At 37.8% G+C, this 17,225-nt stretch overlaps 2 gene segments (V, D, J or C); one reads left to right on the top strand and one right to left on the bottom strand.

Moving 5' to 3' along the window:
- The first annotated feature begins 1,173 nt into the window (after nt 1-1,173).
- On the top strand, nt 1,174-1,782 carry LOC134362590 (Ig kappa chain V-III region MOPC 63-like). The segment is given in 2 exon segments: nt 1,174-1,222; nt 1,457-1,782. Coding segments are annotated over 2 exon segments (375 nt in total).
- A 14,620-nt stretch (nt 1,783-16,402) lies between these two features.
- On the bottom strand, nt 16,403-16,981 carry LOC134362589 (immunoglobulin kappa variable 5-2-like). The segment is given in 2 exon segments: nt 16,403-16,791; nt 16,933-16,981. Coding segments are annotated over 2 exon segments (438 nt in total).
- Nucleotides 16,982-17,225: the final 244 nt, after the last annotated feature.

The raw sequence follows: 17,225 nt of genomic DNA, 5'->3' as shown, positions 1-17,225 counted from the left end.
GGTGCCAGTGTAAGTAGTCACTACCTATTCTGGTGTTTTAGAGTTGTTGATGATTTCCTTTAAAGATCCTGTAAAGATTTTTCCTGTTGATTAAAGGTAATAGTATGCAGAATTTAAAAATATATAAAAGTATATGGAAAGAAATTCACTAATAACTCTTTTGCATCTAATGTAAAAGATGGTTTTCCTGGACTACAATATTTTAAAAATTCTAAAAAGGCACATATAAGTATTTTCCCATGAAGATTTTAAATAGAATACTGTACTAGATTATTCTCAGTTGATTCCTTGTACCCTTTGAACCCCCAAGAAATGTTTTAATGTAAATCATTCTATTCACTTTATACTCTAAAATCAATCTATTATACAACCTCAACCAATGTATTTGGGACACCATATCTTGCTATAGGAGAATGTGGGGTTCCTCAGCTCTAGCCTTCAGTGACAAGAAAGATGGATCTACTTAGAGTTGGGGACTGGTTGTCTTCTACAATAAATAGGACACCAAGCAGTGACTCCTCTGCCTGTGAGGACTTCCAGGGGAATGCAGCTTTGTTTCTAGAACTGAGCAGATGGAGAAACCGTGCCTTATTCACAAAGTTCACTGATTAGTTTAGGCTCCCAGGCTCCATCAAGCTTCCATGCTTACCCTCCACATTCTTTCCAGCTCCTGGGGATAATTTAGGACTTGGTTTAAAGGATTTTTGTTCAGTGGGTCAATTTTCCCTCTCCACTGAAACAGGACACCCTGTTTTAGTCTTTTGTGAAAACTCACTGCTTTCTTTTTCTGACAGTGATCGCAACTTGAAATGTACCATTATTTGTGATAATAGACAATTTTAATTCTGAGGGATTGAAAATAATTTGCATCCTAAAGGCAGGGCAGCCTCAGACACTCCTCCACAAGGCATCTCAGACAGACTAGGAGGTAAAGATCAGTGGAACAGGTCACAAGCCCCTAGGGGCATGCTTGCGCTACACTGGGAAATTGCTTGCTAACCCCAACTCCCTCTGGGTAAAATAAGAGCAGATGTCCCTTGTGAGGGGCAACTGAAGCTTTTGAAAGCTGATTTGCATCGTGAGTCACTAGACAACGGCCCAGGCTCCTCAACACATCCTTAAAGGCAGCTTGTCAGGGCCCCTGAGGAGCAGCCTCTAGCTCAGCTCTCAGAGATGGGGTCAGGGGCTCCCCTGCTGTGGATCCTGCTGCTCTGGGTTCCAGGTGAGAGGACTGCAGAGAGACGTTAGGCAAACCCATTCTGGTCATCACTGCTTCCTGTGTTTCTGGGTTCTTGGTCACTAGAATTAAGGCATTCTTGTAGATTTCAAGTTACCCAGTTACCTGTTGTTTTCTGGTTATTCAGAGTGTTGCTTGTGACTGTGGTCAATGCACTGGGCCTACATGGGGATGGTCTCAGTACATCTGTTACAGTTTATTTTGTGTATATCATTCCAGGCTTCACTGGGGACATTGCACTGACACAGTCTCCAGCCTCCTTGGTTCTGTCTCCAGGAGAGAGGGCCACAATTTCCTGCAGGACCAGCAAGAGTGTCAATGATATTTTTGGCGCCAGTGTTCTGAACTGGTATCAACAGAAACCAGGACAAGCCCCTAAACTACCGATCTATGAAGCATCTAGTCACGACTCTGGGGTCCCAGCCAGGTTCAGTGGCAGTGGGTCTGAAACTGACTTCACCCTCACAAGCCACCCTGTGGAGGCTGACAATGCTGCGAACTATTACTGTCAGCAGGACAATGAGCTTCCTCCCACGTTGCTCTAGGTGGAAGCAAAAACCTCCCCACAGCAGCTCACTGAGGCTCATCTCCCTGAGATGTCATTTAAGGGCTTTGACCTTCTGAAGTCAGTCCATTCAGAATAATTTCCCTTTGATGAACTCAAAACCAAGTGATGTGAGACCCTGATTACATCTGCAAAATACCTTCACATTTGCAACATTGTATAGGCTAGAAGCAAGTCACAGGTACTGCCCACATGCAAGAGGAGGGGGTTATACATTTCATGGATAATAGGGGGTAGGTATCACGGCTGTCCTCTATCTATAACTATCATATTACCTAGGTTTTTTGTTTGTCTTTATTCTCTTCCTCCCAAATGGCCCCTGTGCTAAGGGGTTTAAGTATGGAAGCTTCCCCGGTAATCGGTTCTGAACAGCATCAGATAAACAGATCCTTCAAGATAATGCTCTCATCCCAGCTTCTCACGTTTCTCCTGTTGCTTCCCAAGTAAGGAAATGGCCAAGCTTTACCTCTGTAGAGTGGTAATTTGAAAGAAAGAAATAATTTTATAAAAGTAGGCCTGTAATTGTCTTTACCAGTAAAGAAAGAATAAATTTTCAAAATTATTGACTTAGCCTCCCTAAGAAACTGGATAAAGAAGATCCAACACAATCGAGAGTGAGCAGAAGAAAACAAAAATAAAGGAAGAGTGTAAATGAATAAAATAGAAATCAGAAAATCATTGACACAAAAATATGTAGGTTTTTTAAAGATTAACAAAATTGAAAACCCTTACATAGACTCATAAAAAACAAAAAAGAGAAAAGATAGAGATTATCAAACTCAGCGGGAACATAACTACACATCTGACAGAAATTTCAGAAAGATTATAAGGGAATAAGATAAACAACATTATGTCATTAAACTAGGCAATTTAGATAAAATAGAAAAACACAAATTACCTAAACTGACTCAAGAACAAATAGAAAATATGAATAAGAATATAACAAGTGAAGAAATTAAAAGGCTGCATATCAAAAAAAGCCCAGACTACAAAACTTCATTGATGAATTCCCTCAAGCATTTAAAGAAGAAATATTATCAATTTTCTATGAACTTTTTCAGTAAATAAATAAGGAAGGAGGACTTTCCAGCTCATTCTTTGAGGCCAGTATTACCTCAATCCCAAAGCCAAACAAAGGCATTCCAAGAAAAGAAGGCTATAGACCAATATAAAAATGGCTATAAACCATAATCAAAAAGAGATTTATTCAAGACATACATAGTAGAGTAATGCTCAAAACTCAATTAATGTAAAATACCATATTAATAAACTAAATTAAAAAACTAGATGATCATCTCAATTGACGGAGAAAGGCAATTGACAAAATCCAACATCCATTTATGATAAAAAGCTCTCAACAAACTAGAATTGAAGGGAACTTCCTCCACGTCATAATGGACATCTATGAAAAACCTACAGCTGCCTTTTCAACAAGTGGTGCTGGGAAAATTGGATACTCATATGTAGGAGAATGAATGCAGACCCATACCTTCACCATATACCAAAATCAACTCAAAATGGATTAAAGAATTAAATATACATCCTGAAACAATAAAACTCCTTATAGAAAACATAGGGGAAATGCTCCACAAAGTAGGAGTGGGTACAGACTTCATGAATAGGACCCAAAGAGCACAGGAAAAATATTGGAAAATAAACAAATGGGATTACATCAAACTAAAAAGCTTCTGCACAGCAAAATAAACAATAAACAGAGTAAAAAGACAACCAACAGAGTGGGAGAAAATATTTGCAAAGTATACATCTGACAAAGGATTAATATCCAGAATATCCAAGGAACTCAAACAACTTTACAGCAAGAAAACAAATAATCCAATCAAAAAATGGGCAAAGGTGAGAGGTATGGGCCTAGTTTCATTCTCCTGCATTTGGCTATCTAGTTATCCCAGCACCATTTGCTGAAGAGGCAGTCTCTTCCCCAGTGTATAGGCTTGGTGCCTTTGTCAAAGATCAAATGGCTGTAGGTGTGTGGGTTGATTTCTGGATTCTCTATTCTATCCCATTGATCAATGTGTCTGTTTTTATGCCAGTACCATGCTGTTTTGGTCATTATAGCTTTGTAGTATAGTTTAAAGTCAGGTAGTGTTATGCCTCCAGCTTCATTTTTTTTGCTTAGAATTGCTTTGGCTATGCATGGTCTTTTGTTATTCCATATAAATGTCTGGACAGTTTTTTCCATTTCTGAGAAAAATGTCATTGGAATTTTGATGGGGATTGCATTAAATTTGTATATCACTTTGGGTAGTATGGACATTTTCACAATGTTGATTCTTCCAATCCAAGAGCATGGGATATCTTTCCATCTTCTTGTGTCCTCTTTAATTTCTCTCAGCAGTGGTTAGCAGTTCTCAATGACAGATTTTTCACATCCTCGGTTAATTCCTTTCCTATGAATTTCATTTTTTTGGTGGCTATTGTAAATGGGCAAGCTTTCTTGATATCTCTTTCTGCGTGTTCTCTATTGGAGAATAGAAATGCTACTGATTTTAGTGTGTTGATTTTGTATCCTGCTACCTTGCTGAAATCATTTATCAACTCCAAGAGTTTTTTTGTAGAGGCTCAAATCAACTCAAAATGGATTAAAGAATTAAATATACACCCTGAAACAATAAAACTTCTTAAAGAAAACATAAGAGAAACACTTCAGGAAGTGGGACTGGGCACAGACTTCATTGATACGACCCCAAAAGCACGGACAACCAAAGGAAAAATAAACAAATGGGATTATATCAAATTAAAAAGTTTCTGGACAGCAAAAGAAACAATTAACAGAGTTCAAAGACAACCAAAAGAGTGGGAGAAGATATTTGCAAAATATACATCTGACAAAGGATTAATATCCAGAATATACAAGGAACTGAAACAACTTTACAACAAAAAAAAACAAGTAACCCAATTAAAAAATGGGCAAAGAGCTAAATAGGCATTTCTCAAAGGAAGATATATGGATGGCCAACAGACACATGAAAAAATGTTCAACATAACCGAGTATTCAGGAAATGCAAATCAAAACCACACTGAGATACCATCTCACCCCAGTTAGGATGGCTAATATCCAAAAGACTGTGAATTATAAATGCTGGTGAGGTTGCAGAGAAAAAGGAACTCTCATACATTGTTAGTGGAACTGCAAAATGGTGCAGCCTCTATTGAAAATGGTATGTAGGTTCCTCAAACAATTGCAGGTAGATCTACCATATGACCCAGCTATCCCACTGCTGGGAATATACTCAGAGGAATGGAAATCATCAAGTCGAAGGTATACCTGTTCTCCAGTGTTCATTGCAACACTCTTTACAATAGCTGAGAGTTGGAACCAGCCCAAATGTCCATCATCAGATGAGTGGATATGGAAAATGTGGTATATCTACACAATGTACTACTACTCTGCTATAAAAAAGAATGAAATACTGCCATTTGCAACAACATGGATGGACCTAGAGAGAATTATATTAAGTGAAACAAGTCAGGCATAGAAAGAGAAATATCACATGTTCTCACTTATTTGTGGGAGCTAAAAATAAATAAATAAATAAATAAATAAATACAAAAAAAAACCAGGAGCAGGGGGCGGGGAGGGAAGAAGACACAACAATTACAATTCCTTGAAGTTGATATGACAAGTGAACAGAAAGGACCCTTTTGGGAGGGAGGGAGGAGAGGGTGGAGGGAGGGATGTTTAGGTAATTGGCCACAATAATCAACCACATCGTATACTGACAAAATAAAATAAATTTTTTAAAAAAAATTATGCTTCAGGAACATTTTGAACAGAAAAATTACTATCACAAAGCACCAAACTGAGCAAAAAGAACACTCGTTTAAAGCATGAGAGGTGAAATGAGACATCAGTGTGGCCTTGTTTAACCTCAGCTGGGAGCATGTGTGTTGGGCAGCACAAATGATCATGAAGATACCACAAGTATTGACTGTGGAGTTACAATTGAATCTCACATGTAGGTGTATTCACAAATACAGAATCTGCAAATAATGAGGATCTAATGCTACTGCTGATCAATTTGAAAATGAAATTAAGAACACAATTCTATTAACAAAAGCGTCAAAAAGTACAAAATACTTATGAATATATTTAACAAAAAAGTAAGACATTTGCTAAAAACTATATAACATTATGGAGAGAAATTTTAAAATATCTAAATAAGCTGACAGACATTTTATGTTCATGGATTGGAAAACTCATTATTATTAGAATGACAATTATCTCTAACTTAATCTATAGATTCAAGGCAATCTCAGTCAAATTCCCAGATTCAAAATTCTTGTACAATTTGGCAAACTGATTCTAAAATTTATATAAAAACGCTAAATGCCTAGAATAGTCAAAATAACTTTGAAATAAAGCAAGTTGGAGGGTTTACAATTCCCAGTTTCAAACATACTACAAAGCACAGGCGAACTGTAAACTACAGTTTTCAGGACAAGGTGGTACTGGCACAAGGATGCGCATACACGTCAGTAGGATGGCACTGAGAGTCGTGAAATAAACCCTTACGTTCTTCTTAACTATTTTTTGAAAATGATGCCTAGGGAGTTAAAAGGGAGAATGAAGGTGAACTCAGCACCACTTAGGAAATAAGTATCTCTTAGGCAATGGACCTTTATTCACAATTTCCAAGTCATTTTTATTCCTAATCTTTGAGAACCAATGAACAAGAAAGAGAGAATACTTTCACAAGAGAATCAACTTGTCCTTGAGGTCGCACAGAAGCTATTTCAATGTTTCCTTGTAGTCCCTATATCTCTTCAATGTCTACAAGGATAAAATCTAAATTTATTGTGAGACTAAGTAATAATTTTCAAAATCTAACCTTGATCAAACTCTTACCTAAATTGTCTGCCTCTAGTACTCTCACTCACTTTTTCATAATTAATATATAACTGATGGAGTTTGGATGTATTGTCCTCCCAGAACTCCAGAAAATCTGATGTCCAATGTGGCAGTTTGGGTCATGGGGGCAGATCCTTCATGAATGAATTAATGCTCTCCCTGGGGGACAGGGGATTAATGAGTGAGTTCTTGCTCTATTAGTTCCTGTGAGAGATGGTTGTTTAAAAAGACCCTGGCACCTCCCCTTTCTCTCTCTCTCTCTTCCTCTCACCATGTGATCTACCTGTACCCGCCGGCTGCCTGCCACTTTCTACCATGATTAAAAGCAGCCTGAGGCCCGAGCCAGATGCAGCTGTCCCAGAATCATAAGCCAAATAAACTTCTCTTCCTTATAAATTACCCAGTCTCAGGTATTTCTGTTATAGCAACACAAAATGTATTAATACAATAACTTATATGAAAACTATTCTCCAGCACTCCCAAATAAAATATAACTTCTAGTTTAACACCTCAGTAACATGACATTGTTCATATTGTGGCTAAAATAATTATCACTTTGATTTGTAGTTATTTAATATGTGTCTCTACTCCAGCTCCTCAAAGTCCAGGATCCTTTTAAAACTAGCATGGGGAAGAGTGCTGGATATATTGCAGTTGCTAATAAACCAATAGTTACATTTCCTTCTATATTAGACAGAAGGGTTTATTTTGCCTTGCCTTATTGGTGGCTTCTCTTGTCTGGATGGAACCAGTGTTTTCCTTTTGTGGAAACATCCATGAGGATATCTAGGTTCCAGATCACGCACTGGTATGAGTTTTCTCAGTACTTAGTGCATTCAGAGTCCTTTAAGGAGAATGTGATGGGCAAAGTTGCAGCTGAGCAGCTGCCAGGGAAAGAGGAGGCAGATCTATGGGGGATGGGATTTTCTGATGGACCTTACCTACAGTAATCTTTAGCAGATTTTTATCACAGAGCAAATATAATGCATACACCACCTAGTAGAGCTCTCATTAGAGGTTGAATTAAGCCTGTCTGCACAGAAACACACAATGATGCCCTGGACAAGGTTTTATACCACCTCAGATAAAGAACTGCGAACTTTCCCCATCCTGTACTGACTTGACTTATACAAGTAAGTGGAAGGACCACATGGACTTACGAGCCTAAAAACTCCTAGTCTAAACCCTGTCAATTTGCCTATCACTTTTTCAGAAACCACAAATGTTCAGAGTTGCTTTTAATGGCTGTTCTCATGAGAAGAGGTATATTTAGCCTGTGACAGGGCTCCGCCAATATACTGGATTTTCAGGCTCACATTTTCAGCTTCCTGCTGCTCACTGTCACAGGTAGGAGAGAGAGAGAGCCTGTAAACTCAGGATTCTTTTATCCATAGGAATTTGAGTCTAAGACAGACTTTTTTTTTTACTTGTGTCTGCATATTGCATGTTATGGAGATATTCCTGCATCTATATTTTTGCTCACAAGTGTCGAATGGAGACCCAGTCTCCAGCAGCTATGGCAATTTCCTAAACAGAGAGAGTCACCATCAGTTGCAGGGCCAGCTCAAGTGTAAATACCAGCTACTTGCACTGAACCCAACAGAAGCCAGAAACCCCTCCAAAGCTCCTTGTATATAACACATCAAATCTGGCCTCCAGGTTCAGTGGCAGTGGGTCTGGAACACTCTGACAGTCAGCAGCGTGGAGGCTGAAGATGCTGCAGACTATTACTGTCAGCTATGGAGCAGCTGTCCACCCATGCACAGTGTAACACATTGGAACAAAAACCCCTTCAGCTCCTCAGGACCCAGCTGCTTCTCCTCAGAGGCTGTGAGGGTCATGGTCCCTGCTTCCTGTGTCTGAGAGAGCATCTCAGTGGCTCTCTAGTGAAGATTGGACTTAGTTGAATGTTGAAGACCCTGGCCATCAGAGAAAAAAAGAAATGACAAGGCTCGTGGGATAAAGTCCCAAAGAACTTCAGTTTGGTGGCAGATTGTGTAATGAATGAAAAAATGCAGGTGTGGTGCAATTCCTTTCAAGAGAACATTAATCTTTTTGTAGGTTGGCTCTTAAGATTTTACTGTGTGGGGAAAATAGAATAGTTTAGTCAGCCCCTCCCCACCCTATCCGGTTGGGGGTCATGCAGCACATTTCTTGTAAACAAGTTGTGTGTGGGTGGAGTTAGTGTGCATGTGCATCAATGTATTTTTTTAGTTTTGTTGCTATTGTGTGTTCTTCAGTTTGTGAAACAGAAGCTGGCTGGTAGAGCTCATGTCTAAAAATAGAGCATATTTACTCTGCTGGTAGCTGCTCAGTTTTTCAGTGGACTTTGCCAGTAGCAGTTGAGTTTCTGAGTATCTCTTTGGACTGCCTAGGTTTTAGACGTGTGTGTGCTGAATAAAGACTATTCCGACTTCAGCCAAGGCTCCAAGGACCTTTTTGCTGGTTACCTAGTTCGCAGACCTGTGTGTGAAGGGTTTGTGAATGGGCTCGAGGGGTCTGTGAGCACCAGACCCAGCCCTAGCTCTACATACTGCATTAACAGGACCAGGAGGGTGGAACTAGCAGTAGAACTTCCCTCTCATGAAAAGAATATGTTAGGGCAGCAACCACCCAGTCCTGGATTCTTTGGATCATTCAATTGAAATGATGGGTTACCTTGTGTGAAGGACTGCTGAACAAAAGTCAGCTCCTCTTCTTCCATAATAAGTGGTAATACTGAAATTATTTTTGGAATAAATCATAAAATACTAATCCCTGAAGAAGTTGACAGAGTTAACCTAAAAGAAAGCTATGATGTTACAAAATATCCAGACTGACAAATGTCTTACAGTCTTGTGCCCAGGCTATTATTGCTCCTATCTCTGATTCCGAGATGGTAAATCTCTTTGATAGCAGATGGGGTAGCATTCCTTGACTATGGACACTTTGGTATGGTCTAATTAAGGCCTGGAAGTTCCCATGGTTTTCTCTAGTCACAGGACAAAATGCAAGTACCCTTTCTGAGCATTGTTCACCCTCTCTGGGAATGAGGTGCCTGGATGCTAAATGTGATAGTCAGAGAACCTAATAGCAAGAACAGCAAGAAGGCAGTGATAGAAATAGAAAAAGGGAATAATATGGCAATAATTATAACCTGCTTTGCTCCATTATTATGCTTGTAAAAGTTTACAATGAAGTGTCCAGAAAAATTAATGCCCAGGTTTGTAGCATTTTCCAATACCCATAAATGCAGTCAAAATTTTAACACACTTCTTTCAGTTATTGATAGAAGTTAGAAAACCATCCAAATATAGAAGACTTAACACTAGCAACTAACTTAAATTACTTGCTAAAGAACACTATATCCCCAAATGGAACTATCTTTTTCTAGTGCACATAGAACATTTTCTACCAAATATTTAAGGAATTATTAACACTAATCATTCTCTAACTTTTCAAAAATTGAAGAGGAGGGAACACTTCCAAACTCATTTTACGAGGCCAGTATTCCCCTCATGCCAAAGACAGTTAAAAACACTGCAAGAAAATTATAGGCCAATAACCCTGATGAACACAGATGCAGAAATCTTCAACATAATACTAGCAATCCGAATTCAATAATACATTAAGAAGATCATACACCATGGTCAACTGGGATTTATCCCTTGGATGCAAAAATGGTCGTATGCATGCTGTAAACAACTGTTCAAACCCCACTAGCAGAATGAAGTATAAAAAAATCATATGAGCATCTCAATAGATGCAGGGAAAAAAATTGACAAAACTCAACATCATTTCATGACTAAATACTTTCAACAAACTAGGTGTAGAAGAAATGTACCCCAACATCATAAAGGCCATATATGACAAGCTCATAACTAACATCATACCCAATAGTGAAATACTAAAAGCTTTTCCTCTATGAACAGGAACAAGACAAGGATGTCCACTTTCACCACTCTTATTCAACATAGTACTAAAAGTCTTACTCAAAACAATTAGTCATGAAAAATAAATAAAAGGACAATAGGAACAGGACACGAGAAAGTCAAATTGTTCCTGTTTACAGACAACATGATCTTTCTTACATACAGTAAACTCTAATGACCATCAAAAACTGTTAGAACAAATAAATGAATTCAATAAATTTTAGGATACAAAATCAAAAATCAGTTGCATTTTTATACAGTAATAATGAACCATTCAAAAAAGAAATGAAGAAAATGATCCCACCCACAACTGCATCAAAAATAATAAAATACTTAGGAATACATTTAACCAAGTAAGTGAAAAATCTGTACACCAAAAAGTATAAAACATTGATAAAAGCAATTGAAGACACAATAAATGAAAAGATATTATGTGTTCATAGATTGGAAGAATTAATATTGTTAAAATGTTCATACTGCCCAAAACAATCTACAGATTCAATGTAATCCCTATCAAAATTCCAATGGCATTTTTCCCAGAAATAGAAAAAAAAATCTAAAATTTATATGGAACCACAAAAGAGTCCAAATAGTGAAACAATTTTCAGCAAAAACAAAAACAAACAAACAAACAAACAAAAAACAAACCTGGAGGCATCACACTACCTAACTTCAAAATACATTAAAAGCCATAGTAACCAAAACAGCATGGCACTGGCATAAAAACAGACACATAAACCAATGGAACAGAATGGTGAACTTGGAATTTAAAAACTTTCCCTTGAGAAAAACTCCAGAAACAGAAAACTTTCCTGATATCTTCTATTAACAATTTAAGAAAGAAATAAAAGCAATTCTACTCTGCCAAAAAAATAGAGGATGGAACACTTCCAAAATCATTATATGAATAGAATTACACTTATATTAAACCAAACAAGACAGTACAAAAAGAGAAATCTCCACATCAAAATCAGTAATGAACATAGACCAAAAAAAATTCTTAGCAAAACATTACCTAATGGAATACAGCAATTAATAAGAAATGGTTCCACAAGATGACTAAGAGTTTAATCTTAGGAATGCAGCTATTTTGCTATTTGAAAATCAAACGTTTTTTTCACAAAAAAACATAATTTTGTATGCAATAAATCCTAAAAGTCTTCAAAATAATGCTCTTAAAATATTTATTGCCAGCAATGTCACAGGAAACAAGGCCATTATATTAAAGCTATAATATAAACATAAAATTTATTTCTATGTACTAGCAATAAAAGTTAGGAAACAAAATCTACAATAGCATTATAAGCCAATAAATACTTAGAGATGAATTAATAAAATATATTCAAGCCCTGTACACTTAAAATTACAAAATATTGCAAAGAGAATTGAAAGAAGATCATAATAAACAGAGAAATACATGTAATTCGTAGATCGGAAGACCTAATATTGTTTAAATGACAAGTTTTTTCATATCAGATTCATAGATTTGACTCAATCAAAATTTCAGCAGGATTTTTTTTAAAAGTTGGAAAAGTGTATCTAACATTTTATGTGGAAATACAAAGGAACTGGAACAGCCAAAAGGAAGAACAATTTTTAAAAATTCAAAATATTTGATTTCAAGATTTACTTTAGAGCTGCAATAATCAAGAAAGTTTGGTAGTAGTGTAAAAATAATCAGATTAATAAAAAAATAGACAGGAAATAGATCCACATATATACACCAATCAATATCAAAGATTCAAAGAATTTAATGAGAACACGTGGGATTTTCAACAAATAATGCTACAACTGCTATTACTTCTAAAAACAATTTTAACAATATTTGCTCCTCATTTCCACAACTTTCAGCTCTGCAGTTTTGAGGTCCTTCATAAAAGAGGAATGCATCTACCAGGAGACAAAACAATGGTCCCAATGCAAGCTGAGACTGCCATCTTGCCCTTTTGGCCACTGAAGGAATTGGATGTAGTGAATGATTCTTATTTTCAAAGGGAAATTTGGTTGCTGCTCTAAAATGGGAGAAAAAAGGGAATCCAGGGAATTTTCTGGGACTGATTTTGTGTATCCATGTACAATAGTAAAAGATAATAAAAAACTATACAGAGAACAAATAATAACAGGATGAAAAAGACCACTGAACATTCAAATTGTTTAGAATGAAGATTGGGTTCATCAAACCAGATATAGAACCCCAATCAACTTAGTTGCTGGTTGAGGACAAATGGAATATGAAATGGGTATAGAAGAAAGATGTTTCAAAGTCAACTAGACCTCATCACCAGTTACACAACTGACCATTGTTGTAGCTACGTGTATCTTCCACAGCCTGCTATGTGTGTGTATGTTAATATTTATCAGTTAATTTCTTCTTTCTTCTTTCATCTCTCCTTGTGCCTTTTATGACAGTATATAAATTTTGTGATGTAATTAAACGTAGGTTACAGAATTTGAGGAGTAAATAACCTTGACCAAAAAACAATACTTGGAATTCTACCCAGACAATGACCCTTATGTACTTGGGTATTTGTGCTTCTCCTTTCAGGGAGAAGGTAAAAACCTTTTTTTTTTTTTTTTTTTTTTTTTGTACCAAAAATTGTTACATCTAGTTAGGCAAAAGCATAAAGTCACTTGTTTTATGAAAGCTCAAATGTGTGTAAAGTCTGTGTATGGATACTAAATATACAAAGTCAGGAGCAGTGTGTGATATTAAATATATTCACTCAGTTCTAAACTCCTCTTTTGATACTCTGTTTTGATAGGCTGGGGCTACGACTCTGCAGACGTCACTTCTCTTTAAAACAGCTTCTCCCAGTTAGGTTATCCCAGCAGAGGGTAGTACAGAAAGACAGAGACAGGAGAAGTGAAGTAGCTGATTCCCTCCCTGTTTGATTTTGCTTTCATCACTGCCATCCCGGGAATTACTCCTCACGGTGTCAGCTGAGGCTGGTTTCGGAGGCAGCTGGTTCCAGTTTCCAGCTTTGCACCCACTCTCTCCTCAGAGCAATCAGCGTTAGCTAGGATTGGGGCTGGGCTTCTCCTCGGAGTTCTGATTCCCAGATGTATGGGGACTCTCCCCAGAGCTCCTGAAGCTAGACAGCATCCTCTCCTCAGAGGATGTTTCCTATTCTACAGAGTTCCTCCTGCAGACTTCTAAGTACCAACCCAACCTGCTCCTTTTGTTTCCTCGGATCTAGAGGTTTATTCCTACCTTTGTTGTGCCTGGGTTATATCAACATTCCTTTTTTTGCCTTTTTAGTTTCCCAATACCTTTTTAAACAACTGCATATATTAAAAATCTCTGTTTAAGTATTGAGTGGTTTCTGATTTACTGATTGCATCTTCACTACAATATATTTGAATGGGCTTATATAACTTTTATAGCTGATTTCTCCATAAAAAGGAGTCCCATGGGGCCTCCCTGACACACTGAGGCCTGCAGGCTCTGGGACACCCATTCTGATGGATATAGGACCTCAGACCTGTCTCCAGTGAATGTTAATCCCTGCTCTCCAGGAACAGTAACTTCCTCCTTATCTCCTCTTATGCCTCCCCCATATTATCATGGTTCAGACCTGCTGCCCAAAGGACCATCTGGTTAGCCGGTCTCTGAAAGGGACAGCTGAAAATATTACCTTGGTTACTGAATTTTCTGCTGCTCCCTTAAATTTTATTCCTGAGTGCTTTAGTCACCTTGCCCTAATTCCAGGCTTGACAGAAAGAATAAAGACCAGAAGACAGACTAGTATTCTATACTCAGACAAAATATTCTTGAAGGAAGAAGGCAAAATAAGCACATATTTAGACCAAAAGGGGGGGTGGGGGGGGAGAGAGAGAATCCATTGCTATAAAACCTACACTGCAAGATGTACCAATGGATAATCTTCAGGCAGAGAGAAATGATCCCAGAGAGAAACCCAGAAATGTGCATTACATATTAATAGACTATACATAACAGTTAACAGAGCAATATTAAAATGTGAATAAAAACAAAAACTACATATATGTATTCAAACAATATAAAAACACAGATAAGTTGAAAGTTAAAAAACAAAAAGAAAAAAGGTATCCAAAAGAAAGCTGTTCATTAAGCACCACATTAAGTGAGTGAAAAGACAAACCAAAAGTATAGAAATATATTGATCTATCCATCTATCTATCTACTTACTGATCTATCTACATTCATATAGAGATATAGAGATATTTGTTTGTGCTGCTATAAGAGACTACCACTGACAAGGGGTGGGGGAGGGTAGACTTAAACAGCAGAAATATATTTCTCACAGTTCCAGAAGCTTGGAAGTCCATGATCATGGTTCCAACAGATCCAGTATCTGGTAAAGCCCCATTTCCTGGTTTGCAGATGTCTTCTTCCCCTTGCATCCTCCTGTAGCTGAGAACAGAGAGCTAGCTAGCTCTCTTGCCTCTTATAAGGATTCTTCTTATAAGGACATTAATCCCATTCATGAGAACTTTACCCTCAAATTGACTTCATGCCTACTCTTAAGAATAGGTGGAAATCTCTGAAATTGAGCATTTCAAAAAAAGATAACTCATGTGCTCAAGCTTTCAATCATCATCCACCTACCCTGACCTCCAGGGTTCCAGCCCAATTCAATGGCAGTGGATGTAGGAAAGAATTTGTTCTCACCTATGAGCTTATCATGGTGCATATTATTACTGGTTATAATGGCCTTTGATTGTCTTCACCATACCGCAACCACAAAGCAGTCATTCCTCTGTGATCCACTTATTTCCTTCCTCGGTAATATCGTTGCAGTCACCGCTTTTCTTGTTTGATGTTTATTAAATACTAACCTGAAAACTCAGTTAAATTTGCAGAGTGAGCTGTAATTTCAGCCAAATATTAATGTTTCATTAGGACCCAGCAAGTTTCATCAAATGTGAGGTATCTTCAGGTGGTGGCTATAGTAGGACAACAGCATGAGAGCTGGTATTGTCCAGAAACAATGAGGTCAAGACCTGGAGATGACATTGGTTTATTGTTGTTTTCCCACACTATGCAGAAAAGTGACTTTAAATAGCAAATGTTCGATTAAATAGCATCACCTGAATGTTGGAGAAGGTACAAAGGTAAGTGTTTCCTCAGGCATACTGAATTCCCAAATTTAAGGTAATCTCATCAATCTCTGCATAGTCTTCAGGTTTTGGAAAATGACTTGGGATTTCAGATGAAATTTGAGCAGTGGCACACAAAGGGGATAAGCCAAAAGTGGCCAGATATAATATATGTCAATGAACTAGGAGGTAGCTCTTCAAATTTGGGATTGTGAAATCGGGTTGCATCAAAAGAACAATTTGCTGAAAAAAAGAGATCTAAGAGACATCCTAGTGATCCCTATAACAAGAAAAACCAAGAGAAAGTGGAAGAAGAAAAAAATCTAAGGAGAAACTGAATATTAAGGGGTCCACATCTAGTTGACATGTTGTTCTCCTATCTGTCACTTGCTTTCCCCATATTAGGGAAGAGTTGGAATGACCATGTGAATGAGTGTGAGCATGCTTACAGGGAGAGGGCGATTTCCTTTAAGGCTATTATTTAGAACCTAAGCTAGATCCATCTTGGTCCTTGATTTTTGTTTCTTGTAGATGGAAATGAGTGCGGCTAGAGAAGGGAATTGGTTATGTGAATTTACCTCTGCTTCAAAGTGAGATTACATGATAAAGGATGTTATAGTCTATGTCATAGCAAGTGTGTCAGGCACAGCATCGGGGGGGGGGCAGCAGAAACAACAGAAAAAGAAAAAGGAAGTGAGTTACATGTACATGGAGAGGCCTTACAGAAACTGAATGGTCGGCTAGTTCCACATATTCAACATGTTCAGTAGCAGCTGAGGCAATTCCACCGACAGCATGTGGAGGTTTTTGTAACAGGGTGTATCACTGTGTAGAGGTGTATTATCATCTTGTCCACAAAAGTAATATGCAGCATCCTCAGATTTTATGCCATTAATTGTCAGGGTAAAATCTGTTCCATACCCACTGCCACTGAACCGGGATGGGACCCCAGAATGGAGAGTCGAAGCACCTTTAATAATGAGCGTAGGAGCTTCTCCTGGTTTCAGGTGATACCAGCTCATATCATCATCAATGTCTGTGCTGGCTTTGCAGGTAATGGTGACTTTGTCTCCTAGAGCTGCTGAGATGAATGTTGGAGACTGTGTGAGTGTCGTTTCTGCCCTGGTATCTGTTTATGGAGAAAAATAAGAAAGACAAACCAAATGCATTAAATTTAAAGAGATTACAAATCAGTTTTTTGTGAAAATTTAATATTTTATGGAGATTCAGAGGGCTTAATGCTGTGGAGAAGAGAAAATGTTTCTCTTACCAGAGATCCAGAGGAGTAGAAAGCTGAGGAGCTGAGCCTGGGACCCCATAGCCTTCGGGTGGTACTGAGTTCCTAGTCAGTTTGACAGCATACGTTATGTGGCCTCTAAGATGTTGAGGGGTTCTAAATAGGAGAAATATGCAAATTATATGGTACATGGTAATGGGATGGGGAAGGCAGTGTTTAAATGACAGAGTGTGAAACTTCACATGTGTTGTGCATGGTGTTACCTTCACAGCTATGCTTGTATTCAAAAGGTTATGATTTAAAAAAAAAAAAAAAGAAAGAAAGAA

The sequence above is a fragment of the Cynocephalus volans genome, chromosome 14 (assembly GCF_027409185.1).
Source record: "Cynocephalus volans isolate mCynVol1 chromosome 14, mCynVol1.pri, whole genome shotgun sequence".
NCBI lineage: Eukaryota > Metazoa > Chordata > Mammalia > Dermoptera > Cynocephalidae > Cynocephalus > Cynocephalus volans.
This window is presented reverse-complemented; position numbering and strand designations above follow the sequence as displayed.